Here is a 22382-nt window from a genome sequence, read left to right as displayed (position 1 = left end):
CTCGCGATTGGTTCAAACGCGGACTCAGTTACCCCCCCCCCCCCCTTCCGCAGTTCGCATTGCTGGTACGTACGAACGAGTTCGGAAATTACGAAACGATAACATATTCTAGGACGCCGTCTGTGGGACCGGAAGAGGGCGAGAACGGGGACGAGTTCTGGACCTGCCCCTCCCTGGTTGGCAGGTAGCGCTAGCAGAGAATTCCCTTTCGTCCCTCGCTCACTCCTCTGGAAAGCCGTTCTATTCTCTGGAGGGGTCGGTCCCCTCAGCCACCACTCGGCTCCCTTCTGCTACTGCCGCTCCAGCAGTACAGAAGCGTCCGCCAGGGATCGCAGGCCGTACAGCGGCCAAGAGATTCTCAAGGTAGAGAGTATGAAAACAGTCTACACGCACAAAAATGTGACCAGCGTATGCGGACACATTGTGTTTTACGGACCGATGCATTTTTTTAACGCTCGACAACCGGTGCGGCGGAAGTGTATTGCAGGTTGCTCTTCCACAGTTCGTGCTTTCTTTCATCGTAATTCCGGAAACACAAAAATGAAAAAGAAAAGTGCGAAGGAAGATCAATTTCAGTTGCTGATCTGAAGCTAGTTCTCTCTTTTTTGTCTCTCAGCGGGTATCTGTCTTTGCTCTTCGCCCGGTACTGGGAGACGCGGATTCGAGCAACTCTCCCCTTCCACAGCAAATCCGGCCACGACTGGAGCGTCGGCTACGCTCCACGAGCGCACTGTGCTACACGAGGCAATTTCGAAGCCCGTAATATTACTCCTGTCAGTGGAGAGTGACAACCTGAGCGCCAGCTGGCCGTACCGAGCAGGGCTTAGGGCGTATCCTCTGCTCCCTTATAGCACACATATCACAAGCATAACTAACTTCAGTATAAGCGTACAGCAAAACTAGATAGAAGATACCACATTGTAGCAAGCCGTCCATACATAATGCGTACAGTCTGACACAGCAATCACGACAAGCCCGGTCACCCTGGGGCGGGGAGTGCTTGGTCCACAATCCCTTCTGCCTGACCAATCGAAGTGTAGTGTCGAGTAGGCGATCTCAGGAACGGCCAAGCTCCAGGAACCGAAAGTCACCTGCCTTCATCATATGACACCACCCATTGCCTCCTTTGTTAACTCCCACTTTGGCCAAAAAAAATAAATTGTTCATCCCGTCTTTACCCATAGTACTCTTCTAGACTGCTCGTAACGTTTCGTAGGTCCGTGCACTGATTTTTTTGGCCCAGGCGTCCATGGAGGTGAGAACAATAGTAATTATGATGGGAATGTCGATGGAGACCTTCTTCCTTCTCTAACAGGTATACAGGCATACGAGGGAGGCAGGGAGACCAGTCAGCTCGTCTTTGGTACTCCTCTTCTCCCTCTCGAATCGCATACAGCCGTTGAACGGACGGGCGGACAGTCGGCTTAGTTCGTAGACGCAGAAAAGGATCTGCTATTCCCCGTGAAGGTACCGTGTAAGAAATGCGGAACCAAGCGATCACGTGCAACTGCTGTGAGCGTCTAAGCATCGAATGTTGTTGAGCGCGCAACTCTGCTTTGCTGAAACCTCGTATGCTGCCTCTCCGGTCGCGACCGAAAGGACACCATGCAGTTGCACGGTAGTAGCACGCGAGTGCATCAGGTCTCCAGGCCGGCGTGACCGCCCTCCCTTGTTAGTGGGAGCTGGCTTCACAACAGTGGACAGGGAGGGCCCTTGGAGCCCGACTCGTCACCTTGAGTGATAGGTTGATGACTCTTTGCAGGAAATGTCGCGACGGAACCGTGAAATCACGTATTCCATGAGTGTACGCGAAAGACACATAGTGCCGCGGGCGAGTCCGCCATTCTCTGCAGCAACAGTCTGGAACGAGGTTCAGCCCACCTTGGAGGCCCAGGACGTTCTATCCAGCATCACGCTGGACTTACAGTTTCACCTTAGATGTCATAGGGCAGTTTAGTCTTGAACTCTGTCTCCAGTTGAAAAACCAGTCCGGCCTTGCAACACAGTACTGATAGTGTCGACACGAAAGCGCCCGCGATTGACAGGCGAAGGAGAGGACGCAAACTTCTTGGCTTTCAATATCCTCCGAGTACGCAAAACCGGGAAGCCCATATCAAAGACCGCCCTCGCGGGGCCCCAAAACGTGGGACAGAGTTATGGCCTTCTCCACGTGGCGGAAACACGTAGCGGGTCGGCGCGGCGAGAGACGACAACCGGACACGCCGAAAGCCCTCGCACACATGTGCCAAAGACAACACTCTCACGTACATCCACATATATACAAAAGTTTCGGAGGAACGGTCCAGTCAAGAGAGGAAGCCTGGAAAGCGAAAATCCGGACTGCAGCCTCTCAGCTTCGACACGCTGAAGACCACGCCGGGCATGCCCTGCAGTCCCTTCGGTTGCCTCCGCTGGCCCGAGATGTCTTTGCGCGGCCGAAAAAAAAGCTGCTGTTGCTCTTCGGAGTGACTACCACCGGAATAGCCTAGGGCGAAAACAGTATCGGAGTCCGGAGTCCCAACTACCCCACGTCTCCCGACTTAACACAACCACTGCTGGTGTTTCTCGTCAATGCCACTGCCTCAGCTGCCATGACTACTGATGTTTTCGCTGTTACAATGAACGCCGTGTCCGTAGTATGCAGCTGTCTTGCCCGCGAATAGAGAAGCCGTGAGAATTCCGGGTAGACGCACGACCTAAAACGGAGAGGTACACCACACTGTAACTACTCAGTAAGCAGACGAAGTGTCCTGGCAGTCTATGCGTACGAAGACCGTGATCAAGTAGCTCCTGCGAGCGCGGACGGACGCAGCATGACCCCAGGACAACTCGTTCCTGAAACGCTAGTGGGCGCAGACGTCCGGTCTGTGATTTCTGGGGCCTGTCCAAGCGCAGGGGCATGCTGATCGAATAAGAAGCTTGAGGCTGTGTCGCTCACGAAACGCCCTGCTCTTCTACAATATTTTCCTCCGCGGCATCAAGAACACCGCAGGTGGGCTTCCACTCGGTCATTCCGTTCTCACGTGTCCCTCAGTTCAGGTGACTCACGGAAGTACGCGCGCACGGGCTACGCACCTCAGCTCCGGCGTCCTGGACTTTTCCTCCACTGCATTCAAAAGCTGCAGCGCACGCGTCTGTTTGGCTTCGTTTTCCACTGCGCTGTGCTAAGCCACCCACATGCTTTGGAAACTTAACTTGCCCGTCCTCTCAGTCCTTTCCTTCCTTCTTGACTACGCCCCGTCGTCAACTTAGTCTACTAAAAATCGAGGTCCGCGGTGCCGCGGCTGGGAGAAAAGAATCAGCACGCATGCGCTCCTCGTACTTTCCTGAAAAACACAGTCGAGAAGAAATCGATGCCCGAAGATCGGGCTGAGGAAGCGCCCGACCCGGGACCTTCGCAGCCGCTGCACCGTCAGGGGTCGAGGAGAGTAGTATCAGTGGGATCCGGCAAATATTCATACTCCAGGAAGTGACAAGCTTGGTCTTATGCCTGCGTCACTGAAAATCGCCGGGCCGGTTCTGGACACCTGTCGACGTGCCGAAAATGTCTGCCTTCCTGAAAACACGTTGGAGGACCCTCGGGCCTCCTGGGACACGAAGAATCCTGGCCTGCACCCGCACACTGTCAACTCGAGCACGAAAGAAAAAGTGAATGGACAGACTAGCGAGGCAAAACTTAGCCCTCTCAGTAGTCTTGTCACGTCGATATGACACAGCGTCGCAGCCAACAAAAACAACGCAGCTGATCAGAACGGCACCTACACTGAGAGGGTACCTGTCTTAGGGAGGTGTCCGTCGCCTCTTACCACTTTCTTTTGAACGAGAGCCTGAACGAGCAGCAACTGAGTACATGAAAGAAGTGTCGTCAGCTTCTTCAACAACAGGAGCGGATTCAGGTTGTCTGGCTTTCTCAACCTCGGCAACCTTCAGCACGTGCTCGACCACCGCGCCACTCGGACCCCGACCGCGCATCCGACTCCCGTGTAGGGTCTTAACTGCCCGTCCTGCCGCCCCACGCTCCAAAAAAGAAATCAGAGCAGTCGGCAGTCGGCCGGAATCAAGCTGAGAAAGACGGAAAGACAGGAAGAACTTCAAAGCATTTTCGGGCTTGAATTACCATACATCGTAGACGCCTTTTCCGTAAAGCTTCCGTGTTGGTGGGAAGCCTCAGTTGTCTCGAATCAAGTACAACCATCTGGCCGTACACACGAGAAACAAGTGAACGTTAGAAGAGAATGAAGACTCCACAGGTCTGGCAAATGCACCGCAAACCCAGTAATGTATACCTTGATGGCAACGATTGTTCCGCACGATTCAAGCTTCGACCTCAAGTCCGCCTCCCCTACACCACCTGGAAGCCCTCTCACGAAGACAGTGGAGCCTGGACACGAAGAAATATCGCCATCAAAAAAATCATGAGTCCATTCGCCCCTGATGCCTGAGCATGGTTCTTCGACATGGCCGTCCAAACTCTGTCTCCTTGCTTCCCCTAACGCGCCTTCGCTTTCAAAAAGATCATGACGCCACTGGCCGTCAACTCCAACTGTTCGCATCCCAAATTGCCTGTCAGCAAAAGAGGTACAATATCAAAAGCCCAGAGACACCGAAAAACCTCTACACCTATACACCAGACCCGCTATGCATAAATATCTCTCCCACCGCTGCTAGGTCAACTGACTCCCGGCCTCAGAGCGACGACGCAGCCGTGAGCTGTGCCTGTTCGCTCACTTCCAGGAAGAGTCGGACTCATGAATGATCGCGGGAGGCGCACGGGGAGCATACGTCTCTGCCTCCTGTAGACCGGGCCGCGAACAAGCCTTCCCCGGCGCGTGCTGACCGCTGGCTCAAGCCTGGCATCGAGTGGTGTGCGCTGGGGCTCACGAACAGGCAATACTACAGCCAAGACCCATGGCTCCCCAGGTGAAAAACTGAGCAAATTTTACCAAAAGAAACGCGGCGCGCATTGAGAGTGTCTCTTTTCATTCACTGAATAGACTTTCATGTGATATATAGCAGTCAATACAAGAGTCAAAACATGTCCGCAAGATACCAAGAATCTGACGTCTCGTGCAGCAGTCGCTGAGGTGTTGGTTCTCTGGAAGGTCTCTACAAGGGAAACCATGTCTCACCTGGTATCACCGTAGGGGGTTTCCCTCGCCGCTGCGCCATCTCGCCGCCCTGTCTGTCCTCGTCTTCGCATCGGACCACGTCCCCCTCTTCCGCCTTCACCGTCTCCTTCAAGAATAACTTGTCTAGGGGAGACACGTGGAGTTTGAAACTCCTTGGTTCTCCTTCTAATTTCACCACCCATGTGACTGAGTAAGGACTGTCGGCTCATACCGATCGAATCCGACTCTTTTCCTTTGTTGTAGAGCGGGTAAACACTCTCTCCCCCGTCCTGCTCCAGGGCTGCCGCCACAGCACTACTGAAGATTCCTCGATTGGGTGCCGAGAACATTTTCCTACGCACTTAACATCCGATTTTGGGACTACACACGAAAGCGTCCTCCCGCACCTACCAGAATACAAGATGGACAGGCAGTGCCGGACAAAAAGTGCCCTTGCATTCTTACGCATAACAATCACGGCTCTTCAACAGAAATGAATGCGCCCCAGGAAAGATATCTCCGAGCCTATCCTGTGTGATCTTTATCAGCAGCCGCACCGGTTGGGAGTGTTTCTCAAATCGGATGAGTCCAGGGGCTCTCCGTCTCAGTATCGGAAGTACGCCAGTCCCAATGCCGACGCCGTCACAGAGGAACGGCAGACGATGGTGCTAGGTCATTCGACGAATAGACCTACCACCCTCTGCGCGCACGGTCGACCTCGCCTCGAGACGCATACGGGGGTGGCAAGAAGAGGGAAGTCACTCTTGCGAAAGCTGCGCCCGCTGGGCCTTTAGCTCTATCGAAGTCAGATTCTGGCGTACCCAGTGCTACTGCGAAAAACGCGGTGAGGGAAGTACTCTGATTCCCACTCCTCCGAGGAAAAAAATCTACTAACACGGTCCGCAGAGGCTGTCCCGCCCGCTCGCCTAGGTAGCCTCTTCGCATAGGTCAAAGCGCTCACGGGAACAGTAACCCTGCAAGAGGTCTGAACCGGAAAAACAAAAAACTTGAAAGCGCCTGTCTATTCGCTAGTTAGCAGCAAAGACGAGAGGGGAAGGAGGGCAAACAACAAATAGGCCCGCCGCGCGTAAGCCGACGGTCCCGTAACGATTGACAGTTCGCTTACTGCACCTGGAGCAAGGAGACATATGTGCAGCTGAACAAAGATACACGCAGTAGGGAAGAAGGCGAACAAATGAGTGATTACTCCAAGACACCCGGCATCTACACCTGTCCGCCGCCGAAAGGTGATCCTAGATGCAGAAAGCTTTCAGAGCCGGAGATCAGCTGGCCTCGGCGTCGGATACGGTGCCAGCCAGAGCGGCAGTTTCCCTGTCGACCAGAACGCACTGAATACGGGGACTCAAAGCAAGAGGAGGTCCATATCCCCCACTTCGGTAAGAGTCCCGATAAAGTGCGTTCTGAGCTCTAAGACTGAACCCTTTTGCAGCTTCATCGAGACAGGAGCATCGGTGAAACTGTCCCCCGCGGCACTACACGAGAGAAATGAGCGACAAATAGAAGTGGAGGCTACCGGGAACCCAAGGTGCTAGCAGTGCGGGACAACAAAAGGGTTGACAAAAAGCATGCTGATTGAAAAGAAAACCAGATGAGGCTGAGGAGGGCGCACGTGCCCTATTCTGCATGCGAAGGCACACCGCATGCGCCCAGCTCGCCAAACCCGGAGCCTGAATGCTCACGACCCGCGGGCCATACAACCTTACAGCGGGCTAAACGAAAGCTCAGCTGCCGCCAGCCCATGGCATCCTAGAATGGCCGGAGCAACGGGGAAACCTGTGAGAAAAACAACGAGGCGAACAAAAGACTCTACGCAATCCTCGCTATAGAAGAAAGACCGGGCGTGCGGCGTCATACGGTTAGCGCAGCATGCAGAATCTAGACCCGGCAGACACAGACTTCGTTCTGTGAGTATCTCCTTCATGCAAGATAGCGGGAAGCCCGAAGGAGCGCGGGCTGCCGGTCTCGCTTGCGCCTAGAGCTGCAAAAGTTCAGTCTCTCTGTGTAACATTATCTATCGACAACTGTGTACCTGGCGCGTCCCTGCGAAAACGCACAGCTTCCAGCGCGGCCGCAGGGAGTGCTCGTCCGGCTCTTATTCTGTGGTCTTGGTGAGCCCGGTGCGTAGCATCGTCGGACAGTCTTTCGAATTCTTTTGACACTGTCCGACCGCCTTCCGTGCCTCCGGCAACAATCGGGATCTGCAAACTTCGGCCTCTTTCACAGGCAAATATGCCTCAGATCGTCTGCGGGTGCACGCGTCCCCGTCGCGCACTGTCGAGCTGGTTCGGGAAAGCGCAGCCGAGGACTGGCTTTCTTGGACAGCCTGTTGGATAACTTACTTCACAAGCATCACTTCCAAAGGCTCTGTCCCTCCTGTCGCTCAAGTGCCTGAAGTCGGAAAACAAAGGGCCAGGGAGCCGCGGGGGTGAGTTTGAGCGTCAGAGACACATGCGGCCTCGCGCTCCCCCGACGTGCCTTGCGTTTGAGAAGACATGCTTGGTGTTCCCTCGCGGTCGTTCAGGCACTCCTTGAATACGCACTTGCGGCTCCTGTGTGGCTGGACCGTTCGGGGTTTGGTCGGCAATGCAGTATCCGAAGGACAGAGTGTGAGGTACTGGCAAGGGAAACTGGAAGCAAGCTCAGCTCGCCCATAAGATCAAGTCTTAGCCCGCTACAGACCGTGGTGGATTGAGCCGTTCATGCTTACCGTTCCTGTAGCAACGGGGCTCGCTAACGGGCCTGTGGCTTGCCAGGCATCTTTCCTTTGGGACTTGCTGAGCAGCGGACTCCTACGGTGCGTCGATTCGGAGCCGTACGCTCGTGCTGTAGTAAGTTTGTGCCTCCGTCTCGCTACGGCGGAACTTGACAGAGCCGCACAGGCTTCGCTGTCAACAGCAGCTGCTCCCAGTATCCCTGCACCTGCACAGTCTCCCGAAATTCTGCCTTTTTTTCGGTTCGTGTAGTTGTGTCGGTCTGTTGAGATGCGAGTCCGTCTGCACCCTTTGGAGCCGTGTCGTCGGGAGGAGAGGAGGGATCGATAGAGGGGGGAGCTCCTAGAGGTCAGCCTCGGACACAGACAGAAGGCTTGTTGCCTCTGCATACGGAGATGGCCCTTGTCTCCGCGTTACGTGGAGCTTACGTGGGTGCGCGTACAGCAGCTGCTTGGTCCAGGAGATGTTCAGGTGGCCTTCGCTTGGACCGCGGAGGCAAAGTTGAGTCATCTTAGAAGTCAAGGGAAAAGCTCCCAAGCCTCTACTCTCAGCAACCCCCGGGACAGCCAGTTGGTGTTTGCTGCCTGCTGCTCGTCAATGCTGACTATGGAATGGGAATACTCGCGTCTCCCACCCGAGGTCCAACGTCCCTCCGGTCAGAATGGCAGCCCGTCGAGGCCTTCTTCGCAATTCCGCTTGTCTCCCTCTTGTGATAGCGTAGATGGCCTCGCAAGAAAAGCGATTATCTCCGGTTCAGGTCTCCCCTCTCTGGCCAGAAGAGGTTCATGGTGTGTGGAAACGTCAAAGAGTACCTCTCAAAATCACGGAGATCGCCAGAGGGACGACTCCTCAGGTTTCTACACTCCAACCACAGTCCCGTCGCGGTCCCCGGGCTTCCGCATCCGCCACCGTCCTCCAAGACGATCCGCCTCATGGGGGTCTCTTCACAGTCGCAGGCCCTCACTGACTTGTGAAGACTCTGCTCTGATACAGCAAGGAACTTTCCATTCAGAAGTAGGGTACCCACAACAACTCGCTCCACCGTTTTAGCCGGTGAAATCTTTTGAAGATTCAAAAGCGTGTCTCACAGCCTTTCTTCCAGGGTGTGCCGACCCGTAACTAGTAACCGTGCAGTTTCTAGAAACCACACCAGTTGCTTTTTGCCCCTGTCGGTTTCTGCTGCGTCAGGTTCGGACACAGATCTCTTCGGGGTCTTCCTCGCCTTGCTCCGCCCTTGGCGCTCCGCCTTCTTCGCTTCTCGGACATCGGCAAGGGCCTGCAACGGCGAGACGCGAAAGCTGGGCTCACCATCCAGCCAGGCGTCAGTCTACAGCCTCAGTTGAGAGCAAAGGCGAGGATTCGCCTCCTGGACGCAGCGGCATTCATCGTTCCGGCTGCGTGGCAGGCAGCCCGCTCTCTCCAGTCGGGCGAATTCTCTCCTTCGTGCAGTCCACCTTCTTTCACGCACTGAAGCGTCGCTGGACGCCTGTGTCACATTCTGTATGGCGGGTAATACTTAGTGTTTTGGGTACATGTGCATGCTGGTCAGGCACCACGTGGTTCTTCACCCTTGTGGGTGTGGTATTCTTCTTTGTGTTCAAAGCATATACTACTTCACCGCCTCTTGCGGTTTTCCCTGTGTATTTCGACTATATCCCCGCTCTCTCCGAGGCACTTAGTAAGTCGGCGTTTCCCTTTGAAGACTCGACTACCTCCTACTTTCCTCAGCGGGGTGGGAACGATACAATTACTGAAGAGTTTTGCTCCGCTACTGTGTCTCGAGCAAATTCTACTGAGTCATTATGTGCTCCGTTTTTCACGGAGAAACGGGCTCACGAAAGCCGCGGTGTTGATGGGAAGGTTTCCTCTGCTCCGGAAGCTAACCCGTTGCAGCGGCATCCCTCTGCTCTGCATACGTCTTCCGTCCTGCCTGTTACGTGTGTTCCTCCTTTACAGTCATTTGGCTGTTCTCAGTTCGTGCAGGCGCCTAACGCCTTCAGTTTTCCCTGTGCAACAGAGGGGGTGTGGAGCGATATGAAGCAGAAAAACAGCTTTTCACATTTACAGGGGAATGTCGGGGAAAGTTTGAACGGCGGTTCTCTGCCTTTTTTTCTTTTCCCTGCTCCTTCCTCGGTAGCCATTGCAGCTGTACCTTTCTCGAACCGGTCTTGGGAGTTTATTCCACTCGATACGCAAATGTATGTTCCTCCTTCGCCTCTCTCCCAGATCGCGAAGAGCCGCGGCCTTCGTCATCCAGTGTCGTCTCCCGCGTCAACTGTTAAAGATAGCGAAGGCCTTCCTGCATCATTCTTTGTGAATCTGGATAAATCACGGCTGCCTAAGGACCACCACCTGGATGTTTCCTTGACGTTGTCTTACCCGTGGAGCGATCACAACAGGCGGTTACCTCCTGTTATGTTCTCTGTTGTATTGTTCACACCGGATCATAGGCCCATAGCTAAGGCTACACGACCTCTGCTGACGAGTGGTGTTGCTGGGGACGCGGGGGGGACAACTGGTCTCTCGGGGATATCATTCTCCTCGTTTGATTTACTTTCTACAGTAACTTACTTCGCTCCGGCCTTTCTTCGCGACAGATTACTTGGCCTGGCTGGAAGTAACATTGGGGCAGCCTCCATTGTCTTCTTCGAGTCTTTCCCGCTAGACCTGATTCCACATTTAAAGTATGCACAAGTGTTAATGTACCCTCCGCTGCATGTGTCGAACGCTGGCCTGATCATGGCACCGAAGCTTCATGGATTTCGTCTTTTTCTGGCCTCCCACTGGGCTATCATTTGTGCGCTCGTCACATTATTCCTTCTATGCTGCTGTGCACTGTGCACGTGCTGTGCTGCCGTTGGCTGCACGTACCTCGCTTTTTCAGTCAGCTCGAGCGAAGATGACACTGAGTTGCCTGAAAGCAGATTTCACGCCCGTAGCAGAGCTCCTGCGAAGACGAACGGGTGTGGTCCAAGCAGATCTTGTCCTCTGACCTCTTTCTCTGACGTGCCTCTTCCCACACACAGCCCTGGCCGGGCTTCGAAGATCTCCAAGTCGTCCTTGGCCCCCGGGTGTGCTGGCTACCAGTCGGGAGCTGCAGATGTGGCGGCGAAAGTAGGGAGTAGCGTCGTGAGGCGGAGGCAGGCAGCTGTTGACAAGAGCTCAGCGGATGTAGGACTTACGAATCCCATCACTTGACAGCTGCCAGGAAATTCAGGCCCACTTGTCGCTATCCGTCTCCTGGCTAAGGGGGACTGGAGCGTTTACTTGCACAAAACCACCAGGTGAGGGCACCCTCCCCTAAGCTTCATCCTGGCGGTTCCTTTATTTGGTCTGGCCGGCTACTCCGGGGGAGTCTTCTTGTTCGGGAGAGCCCCTTCAGCTGCCGCACAAAGAACAGTCTCAGCAGCGTGAGGCAGAGAGTGACTGTCGGCCCTGTCCTTGATCTGAGAAATTCCAGGTGTTCGCTTGATCGGTCAAGACGCTTGAGTCTCTCAGCCTCGCCGCCGCGTCTCCTGCCGGACACCCGGGGGGCGGCATTTTCTGCGAAATGAACTGATGCACCTATACCAGTCACATGCTGTGGAAATGGAGGGGGGGCAACTGAATCTCCATCGTGGAGAACCAACGTCCAAGGTGGGAAAGAAATCCATTCATGTTTTCGTTCCGCCTCGTTTTAGCTGGTCTTCCCCAACGTGCATCACTTGACTTTCGGATGGCCGGACTGAAAAGCTTTCAGAGACGCCTTCTTGTGAAACCCTCTTTCGCTCGATCTCTGCATTGGAGTTGCTCGTACTTCTACTAAGGGACAAAGAGCGCCGCAGTGCAGTCTAATGTAAACCGGTTTTTTTCAGGAAGCGAGTGTCTTTCACCCCTCGAGGCTGAGGAGTCTAGGGGCTTCCGGTAAGCCAGGAGGCACTGAGTGACTGAAAAATGGACATGTGAGTGCAGGCGGCCCCTGCTGACGTCACTCGCAGTCCATAAACGAAAAAAAAAAAGCGGTGCAGTGTCCTGAAGAAGTGTGCGGAAAAACGGTTTAACTATACCTGCAAAATCCCAGATTAATGGCGGCTCTGGCGTCAGTCATCTGCTAAGCACAACGGCTCGTCCAACCGGCATGTGCGAGCGCAACTCGTCAGTCCGCGGTGACTCGGTACACGGACGTAGTATTGTAGGCAAGGGCCTGAAAGAGCGCGGAAAACGAGTGAAACGCTCTCGGGAGCCAGACCGTTGCGTCACGTGTGTTCAGTAGTGCACGTGGCGTAGCACCTAGCCGTCGGACCTCTCGTAAGAGGCCACAGGGCTGCCCTCACGTGCAGCACAACTAATCAGAAAAAACCGTTTGACGGTTCGAAAACCAACCCTCCGCAAAAGAGGCGCGGGCCGGGCCGGCTGACCACTCTCTCTAGCGCAGATCAGAACGGGGTCTGTCGATTTTTGTCCTGCAGGCATGAGCACTGTCAAGCGACAGTCAGCACAGTCCGGCTGCCGCGCGAGTCCCGGGCTAGAAGCCGCGCCCGCATCTCGGGCTGAAACTCAACCTGTCTAGACTACCGCTCGACGTTCACGCGAGAGCAGTTTTCACCGTAGAGCGGGTCGCTGAATTCTTGGACGGGAACAGTCGCCGTAGCGAGACGCGTCTCAAGGCGCTGGTAGAGACGCGACCGGTTGACACTAAAGTGACCTTTGATAGGTTCTTCACTTAGCACTGCTGTCGTTTTTCGTTAGCCTGGGTTTGGTAGAGAGTGCCTACGCAGTTGCTTCAGTCCTACTTGCAAGGCGTCACTCCATTAGGTCCAAGTCCAGTACGGCATCCTAGTATGCATTTGTCGTGGCGCGTCTCTCCGTTTCGTCGCTACTGGCATTTTGAAGGTCTTCATCTAGCTCCAGCGTCATCATTTCCCTGTTTTTCACTAATACACCAGGCGTGGTGCTGGTACCTACAGAGGGACCTCGGCTGCTATTGCAGTTGAAGCCTCCGCTACGTAATTGGGCGTTTTTTTGTCTTCTGGTCTTGATTGGTTCTGTGGGGCATCCTCCTACAGTTTGCTGTATCCTCCGACAGGTTTCTTAGGTTCTACGTATTTGTCGTGTACTACCGAGCTGTCGTCGTTCTACGGTTTCAGCATCGGAGGCCCCATGCTGCACAATGCCGCCCAGGTTGGCAGGCCGGCACTGATCTTGCGGCCAGTGGTTCTTGAGCCAGGGGCGGCACTGACGGGCCGTGATCAAGCTTCGATGGCAGGACGACCTCGTCGACGAGGACTGATGTCCTACCTCGCCATGTCTCTCGCTGCAGCGCTGTCCGGGGTGCTGCTGGTTGCATCTGCAGTGCACGTCGCGACCGGTGACATTCAGGACTCGCGCCCTTTGTCGTACCCGTTTCCAGCAGCTTGTAAGTTGGGACTTCGATGCTTAGACCAGTGTGTTCTGTCTAAAGTACGCCCACCGCGGGTGGTTGCTGTATTCTTTTTGAGACCCAGCCTGCGTATTCGCGCCGTGAGCCGTTTGCAATCTTTTTGCCGGAATAGTTTCTGTCACGCTGTGGAGACTTACTGACCTTACGGCACATCGGGCCCAGTCATGGCTTCACACCTCTTGACTTACAGTTTCTCCCCTTGTGCGTCAACTGAGGCACTTTGTGATCGGGTCGCAACTGGGTCTCATACTTGTGGTGTTTGATAGTCTTGCTGTGAGGTGCAGTTCGTCCTTCGAAACTGCCACTTGCCTACAGTTTGTCTATGTGAACGGTCTGTCTATTGTGTGTGCTGTCTTCAACAGTGCAGAATTTGAACCGGAATGCGACTTACGAGATCCACGGAGAGTTGTACCGCTACCTCTATAGAAGCAGAGATCTCACCTTCAATTTTACACCAGTCAAGGGTGGCAGGACCTTGAACATGCCCGTACTCGACCGGATCAAAGTGGTGGACGGTAAGTGTATGCGATCGTGAGACCATCACAGGCAATAGAAGTAGGCGCAATTGTTCGTAAGGACCATAATGATCTGGAGGGCCATGTTACTTGATACCCGGCACGAAATATTGCAGGAAAAGCGTCCTTCACGATGTGACTTGAAGTCGTCTTGGTTCAGATGAAGGCCTCGAATGCCGACTTTTCAAGCATTTGCATAAGGCCTTCTTGGCATCTCTCTATTTTGTGTATCACAGACCCCATGACACAGGCCATTCAGGATGCGAAAGTAGTGGGGGAGCTCGTTGAGAAGGCCAAGAATTTGAGGACAGATCTCGGCCATACTGTAGACGAATTCGTGCTCGCCGGACATGAGTTGACGGTGACTTTAAACCGGGCACTGCAAGAGAAGGACCTTGGGAACGTAAAGCAAATCGAAGACGAACTCAACCGTGAGTTCGGGAAATTGAATGCCGTAAGTCAATTCCCAGTACGTGTGTAAGGCCCTTGTGTTGGCGTGGGGGGGTTTCGCGATAGCGGGGATCGAGACATCAGAAATGTTGATTGCCTCTTCAGTTGGCAAGGAGACTTACAGCTCAGCGGAACACTGCATTAGCCGCGTCTCACCCTGATGAGCGAGCAACTCCCGTGTTTACGCAGCAACAGGGGGACATCTTACATGCTGTTTTCATGGCCGCGGCGCGTGGCAAACCTGCCTGTTCTCTCCTTTCTTTTCTGCAGGTTCACAACTCGATCGCAACAGTTCAGGAGCAAATGGAGCATTATCTTGGTCGGGGAAAAACTCTGCTGGCTCGGTTGGCGGCGGTAGCAGAGACTTTGCTGGATAATGAGGCCTTATTGAAGGTCCTGCGTCTGTACGAGTCGCGGTTACAGAATGAAACGGCCGCCTTTGAGCAAGAGCAGACATCGACGCAGCACTTTATTGATCAGTCAAATGAGGCAATGAAGGAGATGAAGCAGAAGCATCGGGAGGCTGTAGAACTTTTGAGAAAGCACACGGAAGTCTTACAAGAGGTGCAGGATCTGCAGAAGCCCGTCACGAGGTTCGACGAACTGCATGCGGAGCTGACTGCGATGTTACCCAGCATTCGGGATCTCAAGCAGCGAGCGTCGGAAGCAGATGTTCTGGCCGAGCAGAAGCTGGTCAAGGTTGAATCTCTTTCCAGTACATTCGCTCGGTTCGAGTCAGTAACGAAGGACGCTGTAAACGAGGTCAATGAGGTCAAACTGGATCTAACGAACAGGCTAAATTCGGTGGACCGAAAGATCAAAGCCAGCGAGGTGTCCGAGACCTCTCAAAGAGCGAAGGAGCTGCTGGCCTCAATCGAAGAGCGCATCAGGAATTCAGCTGACCGAGTGACAAACACACACAAGCAATGTAAAGCGGAACTTGCTGAGATTAAGGTCTTTCTCGACAGCAGCAGACGAAAGAATTTCCAGCGTGTGCAGGCTAAAATGTCTGACGGGACTAAGGTCTTACGGACGGCACAGAAGTTTGTTGGTAATGAACAGACTGAGAGACTGGCACAGTTGAAGAATCATTTGCAGGCGAAGCTTGATGCTGTGCAACAGTTGGCGGGGCTGGTAGACAACAATTTTGAAGACTTCACCCGCATTCCTGAGGCAGTGTTCGAGGCAGTGGCGGCCGTAACTGCGCTCCGGGAATTCGAATCAAGCTTGCACCCGGCTGCGACACAGCTTCACGACGCTCAAACAGTGGTGATGCAGGAACTGGAACAACTTCTGAATGACTCAGACTCGCCACAAAACCGTTTGCAGATCGGTTCTCTTCTCTCGGAGCTGCGGCAGAGTGTCGAAGACGTAGAAAAATTCTGTCAGGGAGTAGCAGCTGTCGAGCTTCAGAACTCTCTCAAAGAAGCCTTGGCGGAAATGCTGCCTCGGCCTCTGGTCGCAGCGGCCGGTAATATGGAAGATGCCATGGCTCAGGGACGCTTAGTAGACGAGCTGAACAGTAATGTAGCCGACGAAGTCGAGAGGTTCAGCGCTTTGCTCGCTGTCACAGAGAAGGAAGCCGATTCGCTGTTGAACAACCGAGGAACAGCGGGGGATAGGGATCCGCTAGAGGACTCGAAAATCATGAACGAGGTGGTGAACATCCGGCGGCGGCAAATTGATGCTTTGAAACGCCTCCGCGCCAACGCGGCGGAAGTCAGGGCCCGGTCGGAACGAGGCATCGTGGAGATGCAGAAGGAAATAAGCGACACTCGACGTATGATTAATTCCCTGATATCCTCTCTTGAGAAGCCCGAGGTACTCGTTTTGGTCAACTCTACGGGTAAAGGAGAGGGGTTCAGCCGACAGTTACTCACTGAAGCGTTGCGTTTAAAGGAAGACGCCGATGTGCTGGAAAGGCGAGCAGAGGAGACGAGAAGCATGGTAAGGGAGCGAGAAAGGCTTGTCACGGAGGGGCAGAAAGAACTCTTAGAAGCAGGAAGTTCATTCATTCCTCATTTCATAAAGCTCTTAAAGAAGACCTTCGGAGAAGTTGTCAGAGAGGAAGAACAAGTCCTGAAGATCCTCAGCAACGTCGAACGTCTGGCGAACAACGCAGTGGACAAAAAAGCAGGGCGAAGCGTTGCCTCTCCCCCAGGTAGGTTTGAGGTGTTTTTGTAGACTGTGCTTCGGAATGAAGCGGAGAGCTTCTGCGGCCCACCTTGCCGTTCTGTGCCCGAGTACGTGACAGCTTCCCTGCAGTGTTGCACCGTACGCTTTGCCACAAGCAGTGCCTTCTGGAAACTGGAGGAGTACTAGCTGTGATCCTTGTTCATATTTTGAAGTAAGAACTCCCGGCGATGATTCTACCAACACACGGTCAGCTTTGCTGGAGAGGATGGTGTTCTCAAGTTTGTTTGTAGCCATTGGGTAGCTGAGAACGCCGATGTACGGTCGGTTGGTCGTACGGGCATAGAAGTGTGTCTACTGTTGCATCTGTTGTTTCGAATATGAGAGCTTGTCTGTCTCTTCTTTGTGGTTCTCCCACCAGCTGACGGCAGTATGACTGATGATGAAATCAGGGCTGAGCAAAACATGACTGCGGAGGAATTCCTGCGTCTGGCGAGTGAGCATAATGATAAACTGCAGGCCAAGGCTCAGCATCTTCTGACTCGTTTTGAGTCCATCAGGGATGATATCAGTTACGCAAGAGCACTTCTTGAGGCTTTTGACATCCCCCCGCCTCAAGAGGAAAACGTTCCGCGTGATCCTTCAAGTAGACGCTTGGCGTCGTCTAGTCTCTTAACAGCAGAGCAAGTGGGACAGCACACTCGAGAATTGAGTGATCTCGAACAGGCTTTAAATGATGAGAAGCAAAAACTGGAGGCGTGGACTGTAAAGGGATCCGAAGCGCTAGCTCGCGGGCGTGCGGACACGTCTTCGAGTAATACAGAGCCGCCTAATAGTGGGAGGAAAGAGTCAGGGCCAAGTCAGAGTTTGCTTCTAGGCGTGGGCCTGGGCGTCGGAATTCCTCTGGCCGTTGTTGGCATGGCAGCCTGCGGTTATTATGGCCGGAGGAAGAGGAGACGAGGTGGCTTGTCAACCGCCCAAAGTGACGAACGCCCGTCAGGTTCTTTTGATGGCATGGGTTCGTATTCGTCTCATCAACCGCCGTTGGGGGGGGCGTCTCACTTGGAGAGCATCCGTATCTCCAGCTCAGAGTTTGGGGATCCGGAGACGGCTTTTTCCGGTCTGCAGCCATCAGAAGTGGCAGGGATCGTAGCGCTCCAGGCTTTGCCAACTCCGGAATCGGGTGAACCTGATACATCTCACCTTCAGTACATGGTTGACGAACATCATATAGTGGCTCGTCACATGAGCAAAGACGCCAAGAACGATTTTCAGATGGAGGAATTTCCACAAGCAGTCATTCGAGCTCATCGTGGACATCCATTGTAGAACTTGCTTTTTTTTTTTCCGAGCCGATTGTTCAATTCAGCTCCTGGTTGCTGCTTCGGTTATATCTGTGTTTCCTTGTCTGCAAAGCAGATTCCTTGCTTTGTGTTTGCCGAATGAGCCCAGCACTGAACGCTCAAGACTGATGCCTTGTGTGTTTGCGAGCGCCGTATGTGTTCACACAGCTGTTTTGTATGTGCTTTAGTTTTGTTTTTATTCGAAGGCAGGCCACTCCGTAGAGGACGAATGAGTGGTGCCTTCCCAGTGCTTTTATGTTGTAGTGGCCGCCTTGCTGCTTACTACGTCTGCTGAACGCGCAGGTGAAAAGAACTAATCATCAGGACTAATATTTCTTTCAACTGCACTCGCGCACGGTTACGCGTTGGAGCGGGACACCACTCGCGCAAGTTTCCTCAGCTATTCTAGGGGTGAATGCTTGTGCCCGTAAAGAAGCAACTTGGGAATCTCGTTTGTAGGAGGCCGTTCGGCGTCGGTAATTTGCTGACTCAACCACCCGTAGAAGCACTGTCATTATTAGGAGCAGTTTATTCTTTCGTCCAGGCGCAATGTAGGGAGTACTCAACCTAGTAGTTCCTCTAGCACTAGGAAGTCAGGGGAAGCAGACAGACCTGTGTCGCTATCAGTCCACTCGGTGAGGGTTCCGAGAACGCAGAGGAATGCGTCGTCGCAGGAGCCTTGCTCTGTGTCCCACGAGACGAGGCAGTGCTGTAGATGAATGTCCGAGGAGTTCCGGCGTCGGCTCCCGGTTTTACGCCCGTTAGTCTTCCGTCGGTAGTTTGATAGTAAAGATGACACGGTCTCTGCTCGGTTGCTCCGGTTATGTGGGGGGTTGTTGACGCTGTTGTGTTTTGTTGGCGAAGGCCCTCCCGACGGCACGCCATGAAGTCGTCTTAATCCAGCCGGTACAGGCACGTAAATCAATCCGCCTGGCCACGTGCTTCCGTAGTTTGGCCAGTACGCGGGCTGGCCGTAGGGATAAGTGATAGGGTACCATTCCCCGAAATTCGAAACAGCTCCAGGCTGGGCACCCCGCATGTCGTAGGCGGAAGCCCAACCTCCAACGCGACCCGCGGCAGCGGAAGGGCGAAGTGTTACGTCAGGGTACGAGGCCTGGAGCTCCCGGGGAGGTGCAGATCGGCTAGGGGGCGGGTGTGTGTGCTCGGCGTTTTGAGCTGCGTGGAAGTCGCCTTTATCCTCGCTTGACAACGGATATGTGGCGTGCGAGTGTAGCCCGTGCACACCGCGAGCGGCTGCCTTGCTCACGAAATTACAGACCGTACGAAGTAACTGGCTCGAAGCAAGATAACTCTTCTCTGTAGCCGCGGTCCTGGCAGTCTCGGATCTCCCCTCACAATACCGCGCCGAACAGCGGCCAAGCTCTGCAGCCACCAAGCTCCGCAGAGGGACGAAAGCGTTCTTCTCGGGAGGCGAAGGAACTGCCGGCGAGAACTGGTTGGATCCCCCGGGCACTCCCGGAGCCTCCGGAGTTGAGCGAAGCCCATTTTCAGCAAACCCTGAGGAATCACATTGACAGCTGGGTGCAAACTGGGTAGCCAGGGAAGTAGTCAGAGCACACCCCTTTTTGTTGACACCCATGTTTCACCCCAGACCCACACATTGGACCCAGTGGAACGAGCTTGCGTCAGACTTCTGCAACTTCCAGACTTGCCAAAGAAGGTATGGGGCGCCACTGCCGACTCTCAGGCGGAACGCGCTCTATTTCGTGGGCAGCGGCTGACAACCGAACGTCACGTGGATCTGGCTGCGTCATCACTAGAAACATATCACTCCACACATGAGCACTTTTGATCGCTTCAGCAGTAACGAACTTCCACCGAACTGCCTGAACTGTAGAAGTCGAAAGCATCGGAGAGCGGACAACACAAACAGTTAACGGCTGACCGGTATCTGGCGACGGCAGCATGTACAAATGCGTACTCGCTAGGTCGGTGAGTCGCCTCAGTTCGCCTGTCAAGAGCGACCCAAGCTGCAAGACCGCCAGCATCCGCGTAGACAGTGGACTGCATTCTAGCAACTGTGCGGAGTCCCTGAGCGAGTTTTTCTGAATGCCCTTTCATTACTTCATAATGACAGCGGGAGTGGCGTTATCGGGGCGCAATACACGTGATGCCTCTGGTGCTTATCAGAGGAGCAGGGCTTGCACTAAAGAAGCCACTGGGAATGAGAGCAAAGCCGGAACACGAAATGCTGCGCAACCGAAAAGCTGGGGGTTGGTTGTCTTTAACTGACCATCGTGCAACAGAGGGTCGCGAGCCCGCTGCGTGGTGTATTGTACTATTGGACAGGTCCGGATGGATGAGGGACAATAGTCAGGTTTCAATTACAACGGCCAGCTGAGCAGGTTTTGACGTGCAACTGAATGTCTGACTAAGCTGAAAAAGAGGGCACCCCGCTGCTTCAACAATCATGATGGGCCGCGCACTGGCCGCAGCTAGCAAAGCCCGGTGCGCGCAGAACGGGGAGGACAGCTCCAGAGCCACAGTGGCCAGGCCGGCCGCACACATTCGAGAACCCGTGGTAGCTAATCGGACCCTCGAGGAGACGACTGGCATGTCAGTCTCACCGAGATATCAATCGTTCGTGCTGGCTCCAGACAAGCACGCGGGGGCAGATACTCAGTTTGGAGACACGCTGCCTCGTGAGGGTGCAAACCTACCTTGGATATCCTCTGTGGGTGACCGGTCTGCTGTTCTCGGAGTAGGCCCGTCCCGCTGGAGGAAGGCCGGCGATCCCTCCGCTAAGAGCACAAGCGTCGAGACAAATAGCGAAAGACACACGAAAAAAGTACTTTTGGGCTGCCCCATATTTGGAACGGCTCTCCGCGTGGCGGTAGTAAACGAGAAGACTGGCACCCGCGGCCAGTGTCACCGAACTGCGGTGACTTTGCCAGCAGCTCTTTTCAGTTCGGCACAGAAGAGATCGGAGGTACTTTCGAAAGAGAGTGGGCTGCTTATTGCCTGCTTGATTCTCTTTGAGACTGAAGGAGCCCGAGCCGTGAGACGCTAGTGTAGTGCCGCTTTCGTTTTCGAGCTGAAGATGAACCGAGCTTGCTCGGCTAATGGTTGTTTACTCGCGGGAGCACGGTACACCCCGGACCCAGCAGGGGAATACCACTGAAAAGAGGCGCCACGACGCAGATGCCACCTGCCTGCTTAGCTTCTTGTAAGCAGGCTCTGATGAATCCTTTCCTTCGTCATGCTGCCCGTGAGGTGTCTTCCACTGCGACCGACAAAAATACCGGGCTCCCGCCAACACCTGTTTGGTGAGCTGCGGTCGTACTGACAGGGGGCACAGGACCCGACTGTCAGCAGTTGCAGGACACGACCCATTGGATTCATGAGTTCGCCACGGACCCGCCAGCGGGCTAGTTGAGCCGCGGACGGTTGACCTCCCGGACAATTGTCCCAGGGTTGCGTATTCCGCGCTCGGCTGTTTGCACATCAGACTGGATTTTGTCCCGTTTGCCGGGTAGGCAGACAGCGGGACCTCATGACTATCGTCCCAGGTTCCAATGAAATTTTTTGCCTCTTTCGGACGAGGACTAGCAAGCTACGCGGTTCCCATAGCACAGGTAGACCGAGCGGCACATCGTGGTTCGCTTGGGTTGCACGGGATAACAGCCGTCTGGCATCTGGTGATTCAGCGCGTTGTCTTAGCTTCGGAGCGAAACAGCTTTGGCTGTAGTGTCACGAAGCGTTGTCCTTGACGACTACTTGCAGTGGCGATGACCGATCCACGGGCCGGGGGACAGGTTCCACCCCGGGAGCCAGCAGGTGGACTACCAGTAGTGACCGTGACAGCAAACTTGTAATTTACGGTAGCAAGGATAGGGCCGCAGCGAAACAGAAAGCCCATGCTCACTCACCCGGGGGGCACCCCTCTGGGCTTTCAACGGCTGGCCGCCGGTACGGAGTACTTTCCGAAGGTTTTTTTGAAAGGCTGCCGGCGACCAGCCTTGGCGGGGTTGCGAGCTGTGCCAACTGTTCACAGGAGCCGCCGTTAGCACGCACGGGCTGCAGAGGAGAGGGTGTAACCCCGGTATCAGCCGGGCTTCCCGGGCAGGCCCGGATGATCTCAGAGCCTCGGCGCAGGGTTTGGAATAAGTGTGAAGAATGACTAGCTGACTATCAAATAAAAAAGGGAAAAAAGAGAAGGCATGGAGGACCTGGCTAGTCTCCTTCCCTTCCTTTGGTTTTGGGTCTGTACGTTTTGTGTTTCTGTTTGAGGAAAAAGCAGTCGGGAAAGTGGGGTCCCCCATGCTGAAAGTTGTCTGAACGCATATCTCCTGCAAGTGCCGCCCTCCTGGGGGCCGTTATTTTTGGTTTGTTTCTTCATCTTTTCAATCGACGTGACCGCGGTTGCCCTAGTTGCCACGCAACGCCGGATGCGGTGATTTGCCCAAACACACACGCAAGGCCGTAACTTGGGTCTTGAGGACTGCCAGCACTCAAATAGCTGAGGCCGCGGTAGCCCGTCGAGCTGACGCACGGCCCGCGGTCTGTGTTGCCGACTCTCTTTGTAGCGAAGGTGAAACTGAAACTGTTCACCAGCGTCGCTCCCGAATTCAGCACTTTCTCCTGACTGGGGAATACTGTCTGGCTGGTCGTGGAATCGCCCCCGCCGAGGTGTTGTGTCTGCCACAGGCACTGGCTCAGCT

General features: G+C 54.4%; 3 protein-coding genes across 3 annotated transcripts; 2 read left to right on the top strand and 1 right to left on the bottom strand.

The window, feature by feature from the left end:
- Nucleotides 1–2653: 2653 nt before the first annotated feature.
- Nucleotides 2654–6707, bottom strand: CSUI_004663 (rna recognition motif protein). Its single transcript, XM_068064848.1, has 3 exons — nucleotides 5130–6707; nucleotides 4287–4563; nucleotides 2654–4062 (listed from the first exon to the last, which is right to left on the bottom strand). Exons 1-3 carry the CDS (start codon nucleotides 5456–5458, stop codon nucleotides 3781–3783), a joined length of 888 nt encoding a protein of 295 aa, XP_067923180.1. The 5' UTR covers nucleotides 5459–6707; the 3' UTR covers nucleotides 2654–3780.
- A 191-nt stretch (nucleotides 6708–6898) lies between these two features.
- Nucleotides 6899–12908, top strand: CSUI_004662 (uncharacterized protein). The gene is made up of 3 exons (XM_068064847.1): nucleotides 6899–8854; nucleotides 9029–11743; nucleotides 12886–12908. Exons 1-2 carry the CDS (start codon nucleotides 8438–8440, stop codon nucleotides 11036–11038), a joined length of 2427 nt encoding a protein of 808 aa, XP_067923179.1. The 5' UTR covers nucleotides 6899–8437; the 3' UTR covers nucleotides 11039–11743; nucleotides 12886–12908.
- A 1026-nt stretch (nucleotides 12909–13934) lies between these two features.
- Nucleotides 13935–17964, top strand: CSUI_004661 (myosin heavy chain; the record flags this gene model as incomplete). Its single annotated transcript, XM_068064846.1, has 3 exons — nucleotides 13935–14228; nucleotides 14495–16385; nucleotides 16779–17964. The coding sequence occupies 3 exons, from the start codon at nucleotides 13935–13937 to the stop codon at nucleotides 17684–17686; spliced, it is 3093 nt and encodes a 1030-aa protein (XP_067923178.1). The 3' UTR covers nucleotides 17687–17964.
- Between the last annotated feature and the right edge of the window lie 4418 nt (nucleotides 17965–22382).

Source organism: Cystoisospora suis, assembly GCF_002600585.1.
Source record: "Cystoisospora suis strain Wien I chromosome Unknown contig_2211, whole genome shotgun sequence".
Lineage (NCBI taxonomy): Eukaryota > Apicomplexa > Conoidasida > Eucoccidiorida > Sarcocystidae > Cystoisospora > Cystoisospora suis.
Note: the sequence above shows the minus strand (reverse complement) of the source record. Positions and strands in the feature narration are given on the sequence as shown.